This window comes from Oncorhynchus nerka, linkage group LG10, assembly GCF_034236695.1.
Source record: "Oncorhynchus nerka isolate Pitt River linkage group LG10, Oner_Uvic_2.0, whole genome shotgun sequence".
Classification (NCBI taxonomy): domain Eukaryota; kingdom Metazoa; phylum Chordata; class Actinopteri; order Salmoniformes; family Salmonidae; genus Oncorhynchus; species Oncorhynchus nerka.
In genome coordinates this window covers 24,550,769-24,563,300 of record NC_088405.1, presented here as the reverse complement: position 1 = coordinate 24,563,300, position 12,532 = coordinate 24,550,769, and the positions used below count along the sequence as shown (strand labels likewise).

The following is a 12,532-nucleotide window of genomic DNA, read 5'->3' as shown; positions in this document are numbered from 1 at the left end:
CAGGGTAGGGCAGTGTGAGCAGAACCAGCGGTGTCGTTTGACTTAGCAAACGAGGATCGGATGTCGTCGACCTTCTTTTCAAAATGGTTGACGAAGTCATCTGCAGAGAGGGAGGAGGGGAGGGGGAGGAGGATTCAAGAGGGAGGAGAAGGTGGCAAAGAGCTTCCTAGGGTTAGAGGCAGATGCTTGGAATTTAGAGTGGTAGAAAGTGGCTTTAGCAGCAGAGACAGAGGAGGAAAATGTAGAGAGGAGGGAGTGAAAGGATGCCAGGTCCGCAGGGAGGCGAGTTTTCCTCCATTTCCGCTCGGCTGCCCGGAGCCCTGTTCTGTGAGCTCGCAATGAGTCGCCGAGCCACGGAGCGGGAGGGGAGGACCGAGCCGGCCTGGAGGATAGGGGACATAGAGAGTCAAAGGATGCAGAAAGGGAGGAGAGGAGGGTTGAGGAGGCAGAATCAGGAGATAGGTTGGAGAAGGTTTGAGCAGAGGGAAGAGATGATAGGATGGAAGAGGAGAGAGTAGCGGGGGAGAGAGAGCGAAGGTTGGGACGGCGCGATACCATCCGAGTAGGGGCAGTGTGGGAAGTGTTGGATGAGAGCGAGAGGGAAAAGGATACAAGGTAGTGGTCGGAGACTTGGAGGGGAGTTGCAATGGGGTTAGTGGAGGAACAGCATCTAGTAAAGATGAGGTCGAGCGTATTGCCTGCCTTGTGAGTAGGGGGAAGGTGAGAGGGTGAGGTCAAAAGAGGAGAGGAGTGGAAAGAAGGAGGCAGAGAGGAATGAGTCAAAGGTAGACGTGGGGAGGTTAAAGTCGCCCAGAACTGTGAGAGGTGAGCCGTCCTCAGGAAAGGAGCTTATCAAGGCATCAAGCTCATTGATGAACTCTCCGAGGGAACCTGGAGGGCGATAAATGATAAGGATGTTAAGCTTGAAAGGGCTGGTAACTGTGACAGCATGGAATTCAAAGGAGGCGATAGACAGATGGGTAAGGGGAGAAAGAGAGAATGACCACTTGGGAGAGATGAGGATCCCGGTGCCACCACCCCGCTGACCAGAAGCTCTCGGGGTGTGCGAGAGCACGTGGGCGGACGAAGAGAGAGCAGTAGGAGTAGCGGTGTTGTCTGTGGTGATCCATGTTTCCGTCAGAGCCAAGAAGTCGAGGGACTGGAGGGAGGCATAGGCTGAGATGAACTCTGCCTTGTTGGCTGCAGATCGGCAGTTCCAGAGGCTACCGGAGACCTGGAACTCCACGTGGGTCGTGCGCGCTGGGACCACCAGATTAGGTGGCCGCGGCCATGCGGTGTGGAGCGTTTGTATGGTCTGTGCAGAGAGGAGAGAACAGGGATAGACAGACACATAGTTGACAGGCTAGAGAAGAGGCTACGCTAATGCAGAGGAGATTGGAATGACAAGTGGACTACACGTCTCGAATGTTCAGAAAGTTAAGCTTACGTAGCAAGAATCTAATTGACTAAAATGATTAAAATGATACAGTACTGCTGGGGTAGGCTAGCTGCGTTGTTGACACTACCCTAATCAAGTCGTACCGTTGAGTGTGAAGATTTCTACAATGCTGCTTTTCGGGAGCTAGCTGGCTAGCTAGCAGTGTTGGTTACGTTACGTTGCGTTAGGAGAACGACAATAGCTGGCTAGCTAACCTAGAAAATCGCTCTAGACTACACAATTATCTTTGAAACAAAGACGGCTATGTAGCTAGCTATGTAGCTAGCTACGATCAAACAAATCACACCGTTGGGACTGTAATGAAATGAAATGAAAATGTGATACTACCTGTGGAGCGAAGCGGAATGCGACCGGAATGCGAAAGTTCTATTCAGTAGACGTTGGCTGGCTATTGGCTAGCTAGGAGTGTCTCCTACGTTAAGGACGACAAAATAGCTGGCTAGCTAACCTCGGTGAATTAAGATAATCACTCTAAGACTACACACTCTAAACTACACAATTATCTTGGATACGCACATGGTCACCACATGATTGGCTACATATTGCACCCCAATGAGTTGAATATGAAACAACTATGATTAGCTGGCATTAATATCAATGGATTTGTCAAGTGAAACTTTTTTTAAACAACATTTGTAAACAACATACTTTTAGGCTTATCTGCTTTAGATCCATGTAATTGGATGTGATTGGTTATATTCCTCACGCCTCTAAGTGGAGCATTGGGGACTGGTATTAGCTTCTCGTGGTGGACCCATCTGCCTGGCAGTGGTGTTGTACCAGAGCCGTGGGTGTGGGTGGAAGAGATGCATCATATTTGTCTTCAAAGTCATTCTACTATTAGACTGATAGTCTAGTTTTGTTCTGGCCCGTTTGTTTATTAGCCGAGGAGCATTCAAGCTATGTCAATATATTTCTAATTTTTTATTTAACCTTTATTTAACTAGGCAAGTCAGTTAAGAACAAATTCTTAATTACAATTATGGCCTACACCTGTCAAACCTGGACGACGCTGGGCCAATTGTGCGCGGCCCTATGGAACTCCCAATCACGTCCGGTTGTGATACAGCCTGGATTCGAACCAGTGTGTCTGTAGTGATGCCTCAAGCACTGAGATTCATTGCCTTAGACCACCGTGCCACTCGGGAGCCCCAATATTTAAGCTGTGTCAATATTCACAATATTGTCATGGTTTACAGTCATATGTTGGTATAGAATTGAATATTTACGCATGTTAGATTTCTATCATATCATTCACTAATAAGTGAACATTGTCTGGCAGGCCATGCTTAAGAAGAGTGTCTCCGCCTCCTTCCTTTCCCCAGCAGAGTAACAGGGTAACCCTTAAGATGGACGTGTCCCACACAGAGCACTCCCACGTCATCGGCAAGGGAGGCAACAACATCAAGAAGGTGATGGAGGACACGGGCTGCCACATCCACTTCCCAGACTCCAACCGCAACAACCAGGCGGAGAAGAGCAACCAGGTACAGAGAGCGATACCACCGTATATATACAATTAACAATGTATACTGGATCTGATAGACTGAATACCAGTTAATGTGCTGTGCCATCACCAACCACATTTGTGTGGGACTGTCATGGCTTCTCTGTTTGCACAGGCTGTATTTACTTTTTTTAACCACATGGAACTGGTATACAGTTGAAGTCAGAAGTTTACATACACTTCGGTTGGAGTCATTAAAACTTGTTTTTCAACCACTCCACAAATTTCTTGTTCACAAACTATAGTTTTGGCAAGTCGGTTAGGACATCTACTTTGTGCATGACACAAGTCATTTTCCAACAATTGTTTACAGACAGAATATTTCACTTAGAGTTCACAGTATCACCATTCCAGTGGGTCAGAAGTTTACATGCACTAAGTTGACTGTATCTTTTAAACAGCTTGGAAAATTCCAGAAAATAATGTCATGGCTTTAGAAGCTTCTGATTGACATAATTTGAGTCAATTGGAGGTGTACCTGGGGATGTATTTCAAGGCCTACCTTCAAATGCTGTGCCTCTTTGCTTGACATCATGGGAAATCAAAAGAAATCAGCCAAGAACTCAGAAAATAATTGTAGACCTCCACAAGTCTGGTTCATCCTTGGGAGCAATTTCCAAATACCTGAAGGTACCACGTTCATCTGTACAAACAATAGTACACAAGTATAAACACCATGGGACCAAGCAGCCGTCATACCGCTCAGGAAGGAGACGTGTTCTGTTTTTGAGTATGTCTCATTTGCTAGTTGCTAGAGTGGCATTCAGTGGCCATGTTGCAGAGAGCCGTTGAAATTTGCTGTTTTAATTGGCTGCACCATAGGAAGCGAGTGTGTTGGGGCTGGATTGAATAGACGAGCCGTAGGAACCAGCTGTAATTACGATTTACATACACCTCTGGAGGAGGCAAGCTGCCAATTTATTTTTGTTGTTGTATGATTATAATTTTTTAACAATACAAAACATACAAATGACAGCATACAAACGCTCACAAAGATCAACAAAATCACACTTGCCCAGACCCACCACCTCACGCCCTCAGCGCCCGCATTGCCTCAAACTACACCATTTTGTTTCTCTCCGTCGCTCAAGCACTTTCAACATTTAGATAATAGCGCATTTGACCTTTCCATTTTGTTAACGATGGAGGATTGGTTGATTTCCAGTTAAGCAAACGTTTTTTCAAGATGATTTTCGAGAAAAGTATTTTCCAACCCATTGGGTATCTCATTGGCCCCTCATATACCATGTCTTTAAAAATATGCAGACAGACGGATTCAAAGTATATTGACATTGTAATACTTCTGACAGCCAACTTTCGAACTCCGCCCATAACTTTTGGACTTTCTAACATTCCCAGAAGGTATGGATTATTGAATCATTGTTAGTTTTACACTTAAGAGGTGACTCTGCCGTTGTGCTGTAGAAATTGTGAATTTTTACAGTAGTTTATACTGGATTAAGCATACATTTTTGTTAACTGTAATTTGGTTAGATATGTTACAACATTCCCTCCATCTTGTAACAACATCAGCTCTTTTTAAGTCTATGTTCCAATAGTTTGTTTTCTAACAGATTGTCAGTTGGATAGGCTCTCTGCAAGGTTTTGTATATCTTACCTATCATATGAATATCCTTTTCTGACTCAAATAGGATACCCTCAAGATTGATTGGATACACAAAAGATTTCGAAATAAATGTTGTGATATTAAACTTTTATGTTACAATGTATTTGAAAATATCTACATTGGTCAGTCAAAAACTGCTTTTTAATAAATGTATTTCCTGTTACCAAGTCATTTCCGGTTTCTATGCCTTTAGTTTTCCATGTGGACCAATTTATCAGCGAATTCTGAAAAGCTATCCAAGGATTGAGGTTGTTAATGTTCTTAGCTTTATCATTTGAAGATAGACGTGAAAAGATTCAGCATGTGCATCTTCAATATGTACCCCATTATTCTTCTTTAGTGCATTTAACAATATGTCACAAGTTAAAGCTCTGGGTGGCGAGTTGATACAATTCTAAGTCTGGAAGGTTAAAACCACCCATTGGTATTACTGAGAATAAGTCTGAAAACGTTGGTTTATTCTACCTGTAAGATTTATGGGAAGATTATTCCATCTAATTAGATCTGCTTTAATATTGTTAAGGAATGGGATAAAGTTACCTTTTATATATTGTTGTTGTCACTCATTAAGTATCTTATGTGTTTAATATTCTTTGTGGTTCACTTAAAGTATTGCTGTAGATCGAGTTATTCTCATTTCTTTCCTATGGGCATTTCTTTTTTTTCTCTTTTTTTGTTACCAGCTAGTCTTAAAGACTGGGGCTTAATTTGTTCAGAAGTGCTGATTAAATTTAGTCCGGAGTGATGGCTCTGTCGGCCAAAGCCTGGTTTGTGCCGTTATGGTAAGTTACCGATGAAGGGCTTGAAAAGGGAGAGAGGAGGAGAGAGATTACCGAACCGCTGGCAGGATATCTAATAAAGACTTTTATCTCTTTTATTTTATTTATGTCATAATTATTTTAATCACAGGCCCACAGTCAGGATGTAAAGTGATGAAAGGCAATGGCTGGTTCTGGGTTCTTAAAGATGGTAAGAGTCTACAAACCACCCTCCTCTTTATGGGGTTATTCTGATCGGGTTGTGATGAAAAACAACCTTTTTTTGGGGGGTTTATACAGCTAGCCAGCACTTGTACTTGACACCCCCCCACCCCTCCCACCTTCTAGCTCTGAGTCTACTGACATCTACATTACTGAGGAAAAAATTACTTTCAATGCCTGTGATATGTGGTTGTCCCACCTAGCTATCTTAAGATGAATGGACTAACTGTAAGTCACTGGATAAGAGCGTCTGCAAAATGTAAAGGAAATGAGAATGACTGGACTAAATGGACATTTTGCCAAAGGTTCTCTTTTCACGGCTTTAGATTCCAGTTTTGATGTAACGGTAATAGCTAAACTATAACAATGACTTCTGTCTGTCCATCTGAACAGGTGTCCATTGCAGGCCAGCCAGGAGGGGTAGAGGCAGCTCGATCCAAAATCAGAGTAAGTTGGATGTCATTTCTATCGAGGTCTCTCTGAGGTCTGAGCTATAGAACTCTGAACAGGCTGTTATTGTAAGCCTGTGTCACTACAGTCATCATTTAGTTGTCTTTTAACTACATGTGTTAGCTGTGGAGCCTGTGAACTCTGTGGTAATGCTCTGGCCGTAAACCATGTGGAACAGGGTACAGAGCAACCGGTTCAAGCCCAGCACACAGTGCGTCTGGCTTGGTAGAGCTCCTGATCCATCTCAGAGGAAGGAGGGCCATTCCACTCGTGTGAGCCTCTGCGGTCCAGACCTTCCTCTATTTTCTCTCCCATCACAATTCTTTGCACGCACGTGCTCCCTCTCTGAGTGGACCAAGACAAATAAGCTGAGTGCGAGAGAGTGCACGAAAGAGTGTGTTTTCACAGACAACAGGGCGCAACCCAGTTCATGCACTTCCTTGATAAAAAAGTTAACAAATGGAATTTGGAAGTAGCATTTGAGGGTACGGTTGTTGTAGGAAGGGGTTTATAAAATAAGCTGTAATAGCCACATGATCTGTTCTACACTCCAAAGAACACGCAGCCAGCGGATGAGTGGGGAGGATCAAAGAGCACTTTCCTCTGACATCCTGCCTGCTTCTGTCAGTCCAAGCAGGACTCCTCGGCTCCCGAAGCCAAACACCTAGCAACCACACTCTACCAGTCCACCTAATCACTTAGCACCCCTCGCCCCAAACAGCAGCCCAGCTACTACCCAAACCTGTACCCTGTCCTTACTCATGCCACTCAGTACAACTATTCACACCTGTACCCTTTGGCATATTCTTTTCATACTGCCCAACCATATGACAACACCTGTACAGCCAACCCACATACGGTATTAACACCTACCCAGCTACCATTAACCCAAACATCCAACAACCCTCCACCCCTTCACGCAAATAAAATCCCTACTCTGCTTCGTACTGATGTTGGCTGCCATAAAAAAATGTAGGAAAATAAATTAATCGTCGCCACTTCGATATACACTATCCTCTAGCAGCAGGGTTTAGAGACGACCTTTCATAGTTTGTTTGTTCCGGAGCAGCCTCTGCTGTTTTGGTTAACAGTACATGATCCTGGGTGGCCTCATCTGTCTCTGCCTGGGACCAAAACAATGATTGAATGGATTGGATGAGTTTTCCCTTCCCTGTAGTGCAGATGTGGAACATCCCTTGTTTGTCCCGGAACGTTGGTCTTCTGGCTGTTTTAAAGGGAAGGCTCAGATTGAGTTGTACCCTTAAACTTGATTGTGTATAATGAACGCTTTTGTCTGTATTTAGTCTTTGTGTCGTCGTTATACAGTCTTTAAACAATGTCTTCCTTTCTGTCCTTTTGTCTGCTTGACTCATTCTCACCTCCAGATTGAATACATATTAAGCTTAAAGTTGCCTGGAAGACCTGTTTTAAAAAGTTTATGGTAGTTCTATCTAAGCTGTTGTTCATTCAGAGCGCCTGGTTGGGCCGTTCTGTTTGTCCACTCTGTGTTTCCATACTCATTGGCTCTGACTTTACAGTGGAACTCCTGCAACATGATATAAAACTAGGCCCAGAAACATATGGGATTAATCATGGGTGTATTTCTTTGGTCGGAGTAATTCATGCTGTTTGTCCTTCTCTGGCAGTCTAAGCTATGGCGCACTGCCCAAGACTGAGTGTTTGGATAAGTCTGCGTGTGTGTGTGTGTGTGTGTGTGTGTGTGTGTGTGTGTGTGTGTGTGTGCATACATGAGTAGACTTATGTGTATGTATGAACTTGTCAGCAAATTCTCCTGGCCTCCATCTAGGCTGTTTGAATGACTGCTGTGATTTGAGTGATGGAGTCCACTTTTAGTCTCTGTTCTCTGTGATGGCTTGACTTGATTTATTATTTAGTGACTTTACCTTAACATTCACAGTCTGAGTATGAACAGACTGTCTAGGAGCAGACATGATCTGCTACTACAGTGTTGTACTGTATGTTTAATCAGCTCCCAATGGAAGTCTGCTGTAGCATGTGTGTGATGAAGGGCCTAACGCCTCCGGTCCCTACTGAGTACTGGCACAGTTGAACCCATTGTGATAGACAGCAGTCAGTGGTTTTATTGAGTTAAAACATTTCTATGCCATGTTTGGCCACTCCCGGCTGAAGTGGGACATGTAATGTCTGTGTAGATGTGTACATGCCAACCCTGTCCTACCTGAGCATTCCAAACTAGTACTTTTTGGTGCCAGGGAAAATGTATGGGAGTAAAAAGTGCATCTTTTCTTTAGGAATGTAGTGAGGTAAAAGTTGTCCAAAATATAAATAGTAAATTACAGATCCCTCCAAAAAACAACATAAGCAGTATTTTTACTTATTTACTTTACACCACTGACTGCATGTATTTTCCTCTCTCTCGCCCTTCCCTCACACACTCTTTCTCTTGGTCTATTAATCTTTATCATTCTCAGGAGCTGCTCCCTCTGGTTCTGTCGTTTGAGCTGCCAGCCATCGTGCAGCCTGACCCAGGCTCCCCCACAGTGCAGCACATCTCCCAGACATACAACCTCACTGTCTCCTTCAAGCCCCCCACACGTCTCTATGGGACCACCGGAGTGGTCCGCGGCTCCCAGAACAACTCTAGTGCCGTCAAGGTGAGGCCCAGCAACACCCCTCACATCTACCCACCAACATACCACAGTACTTAGTGAACAGCAGGGGTTGGGGCCTAGTGGTTCGAGAAGTGGACTGCTGTGACCAGAGGGTTGCTTGGTCAGCTCCCTAGTGGGAATTACAGTACTGTTGCCTTTAAAACTAAGCACTGTTCTCTAGCCCATGAGCAAGTAAATGTCTAATATAAGTTGTCTGGAGCTCCCTCTTCCTCTCCCCTTCTCCCCTGGGTCTCAGAGCTGTGGCTGGTGCTCTGGAGCCTTTCTCACCACTCAACCCAACACCCCCACCACCCACCTAACACTGACCCACCCGCACTCTAGCCATCAGTACAACCCAGCCTAGGGGAGTTAGTGGACGGGGTCAGTTTAACTTGGGATGCTGGCCAGATTGGGGCTGGGGTTTTGGGGGGGGGAGTATGTATGCTATGTAGTGAGAGACCTTGCTCTGTAAAAGGGGTCTGCCAAAGCCACTGTAGATTACTGTGCTGGCCTCAGGCTGGAGTTCCATCGGAAGGCCTTCTAATTCATCCAATGATTGTTTGCGGAGGCCTAGAATCAGACCATTCTGTTGGCTGCCAGGTGGCATTGGAAAACAGTGGTTTACTGTGGTGTAAACTATGGTTGAAATGTTGTTGGTTCACTAGCTGAGAGTGAACACTCTTTTCATTGGTTTTTCTTCCTGCACTTTTGCCATATTTGGATGTGCAAAATGAATCTCCTTTTTACTGTGTTTTCCCTTGCCCCAGTCGGTAACTTTAGTTGAGAGTGCTGTCCACACAGTCGCTGACCTTTCTAGCTCCTTTGAACAGAGTGCCTGGACATTTAAAAATATATAGTTCACCTTTATTTAACCAGGTAAGCTGGTTGAGAACAAGTTCTCATTTACAACTGCGACCTGGCCAAGATAAGGCAAAGCAGTGCGACACAAACAACAACACAGAGTTACACATGGAATAAACAGGCGTACAGTCAATAACACAATAGGAAAAAAAGAAAGTATATACAGTATGTGCAAATGGCGTGAGGATGTAAGGCAATAAATAGGCCATAGTAGCGAAGTAATTACAATTTTGCAAATTAACACTGGAGTGATAGATGAGCAGATGGTGATGTGCAAGTAGAAATACTGGCAAAAGAGCAGAAAAGTAAATAAAAACAATATGGGGATGAGGTAGGTAGATTGGGTGGGCTATTTACAGATGGGCTATATACAGCTGCAGCAATCGGTTAACTACTCAGATAGCTGATATTTAAAGTTAGTGAGGGAAATATAAGTCTCCAGCTTCAGAGATTTTTGCAATTTGTTCCAGTCATTGGCAGCAGAGAACTGTAAGGAAAGGTGGCCAAAGAGGTGTTGGCTTTGGGAAGACCAGTGAGATATACCTGCTGGAGCGCATGCTACGGGTGTGTGTTATCATGACCAGTGAAATGAGATAAGGTGAAGCTTTACCTAGCATAGACTTATAGATGACCTGGAGCCAGTGGGTCTGGCGACGAATATGTACCGAGGGCCAGCCGACTAGAGCATACAGGTCACAGTGGTGGGTGGTATAAGGGGCTTTGGTGACAAAACGGATGGCACTGTGATAGACTGCATCCAGTTTGCTGAGTAGAGCATTGGAAGCTATTTTGTAAATGACATCGCCGAAGTCGAGGATCGGTAGGATAGTCTGTTTTACGAGGGTATGTTTGGCGGCGTGGGTGAAGGAGGCTTTGTTGCGAAATAGGAAGCCGATTCTAGATTTAATTTTGGATTGGACATGTTTAATATGAGTCTGGAAGGAGAGTTTACAGTCTAGCCAGACACCTAGGAGGTATTTGGAGTTTAAGAGCAGTTGGAGGCCACTGAGGGAGAGTTGTATGGCATTGAAGCTTGTTTGGAGGTTAGTTAACACAGTGTACAAAGAAGGGCCAGATGTATACAGAATGGTGTCGTCTGCGTAGAGGTGGATCATGGAATCACCCGCAGCAAGAGCGACATCGTTGATGTATACAGGGAAAAGAGTCGGCCTGAGAATTGAACCCTGTGATACCCCCATAGAGACTGCCAGAGATCCGGACAACAGGCCCTCCGATTTGACACACTGAACTCTGTCTGAGAAGTAGTTGGTGAACCAGGCGAGGCAGTCATTTGAGAAACCAAGGCTGTTGAGTCTGCCAATAAGAATGTGGTGATTGACAGAGTGAAAGCCTTGGCCAGATCAGCTGCACAGTACTGTCTTTTATCGATGGCGGTTATGATATCGTTTAGTACCTTGAGCGTGGCTGAGGTGCACCCGTGATCAGCTCGAAAACCGGATTGCACAGCTGAGAAGGTACGGTGGGATTCTAAATGGTCAGTGATCTGTTTATTAACTTGGCTTTCGAATACTTTAGAAAGGCAGGGCAGGATGGATATAGATCTATAACAGTTTGGGTCTAGTGCCACCCTCTTTGAAGAGGGGGATGACCGCGGCAGCTTTTCAATCTTTAGGGATCTCGGACTATACGAAGAGAGGTTGAACAGACTGGTAATAGGGGTTGCAACAATGGCGGCGGATACTTTTAGAGAGGGTCCAGATTGTCTAGCTCAGCTGATTTGTACAGGTCCAGGTTTTGCAGCTCTTTCAGAACATCTGCTATCTGGATTTGGGTGTAGGAGAAGCTGGGGAGGCTTGGGCAAGTAGCTGCAGGGGGTGCGGAGCTGTTGGCCGGGGTTGGGGTAGCCAGGAGGAAAGCATAGCCAGCCGTAGAGAAATGCTTATTGAAATTCTCGATTATCGTGGATTTATCGATTGTGACAGTGTTTTCTAGCCTCAGTGCAGTGGGCTGCTGGGAGGAGGTGCTCTTATTCTCCATGGACTTTAGTGTCCCAAAACATTTTGGAGTTAGAGCGACAGGATGCAAATTTCTGTTTGAAAAATCTAGCCTTTGCTATTGTCTGCACACTGTAAGAAAATACTAATCTAAATATTGCTAGATTCTGCAGATTGACTGATTGTATTGATATATTTATTGATTGATTTTCATCTCATCCCAGAGAGGCACTGCCATATTGCTGGAGCACCTGGCGGGCAGCCTGGCCAGTGCCATCTCAGTCAGTACCCACCTGGACATCGCCCCCCAGCACCACCTCTTCATGATGGGCCGCAACGGCAGCAACATCAAGCACATCACCCAGAGGACAGGAGCCCAGATCCACTTCCCCGACCCCAACAGCCCCCAGAAGAAATCTACTGTTTACATCCAGGGAATCATCGAGTCTGTCTGCGTGGCGCGCCAGTACCTCATGGTATGTGTCCATGCTTGGTTTGTATAGATTAAGTAATTGCCTTGTTTCTGTTGGAGAATGACCCTGCATATGGATTTCTGTTGAATAAGAGTTTTATTGTGTTCTGACCCTGACCAAGACACTTTCAGCTTTGTGGGTGTCTTGGTCAAATGTTTTTCATTTAATTGTCTTTGGGTAAAAACATTTGCTGAGCAAGATGTCAAAGACATTACATTTAAAGATTTTGGCATCCTGCTTAATGTAACATTAATCATAATATAAGGCAGCTATGCTAGTGTTGATGTCCTTTGTCTGTGGAAGTTTTGCCCAAAGACTCTTTAAAAATGCAGAAGTCCTTTTGTAAACATAACTTTTTTTGTCTGGACATGGGGTCACACAAGAAGAGGCCCCTCTGGTCTGCCTTGGGAGAACCGAGTCATTTGACGAGGAGATGAGCCTCCCCCACAGAGAGCCATGTTTAGACCATCAGACTGTAAATTACAGCTCCGGCCCCGGCCTGTCACCACCAGCTTGGCCCAACTAGTTTAATTACACACAATGGGAAGGCCTCTCTATCGCTCAGATGAATATAACGTAGGAATGAG

At 44.8% G+C, this 12,532-nt stretch overlaps 1 protein-coding gene across 11 annotated transcripts in view; it reads left to right on the top strand.

Moving 5' to 3' along the window:
- Nucleotides 1-12,532, top strand: part of LOC115135044 (protein bicaudal C homolog 1-like) — a 79,175-nt gene that overhangs the window by 50,685 nt on the left and 15,958 nt on the right. For 8 of the 11 annotated variants that reach the window (XM_065023151.1, XM_065023149.1, XM_065023143.1 and 5 more), the window contains exons 5-8: nt 2,785-2,946; nt 5,967-6,020; nt 8,477-8,659; nt 11,697-11,948. In XM_065023151.1, the coding sequence (XP_064879223.1) occupies nt 2,785-2,946; nt 5,967-6,020; nt 8,477-8,659; nt 11,697-11,948 (651 nt within the window). The remainder of the gene's footprint in view (nt 1-2,784; nt 2,947-5,966; nt 6,021-8,476; nt 8,660-11,696; nt 11,949-12,532) is intronic. The other 3 variants (XM_029669265.2, XM_065023148.1, XM_029669264.2) reach the window with 1 other exon arrangement.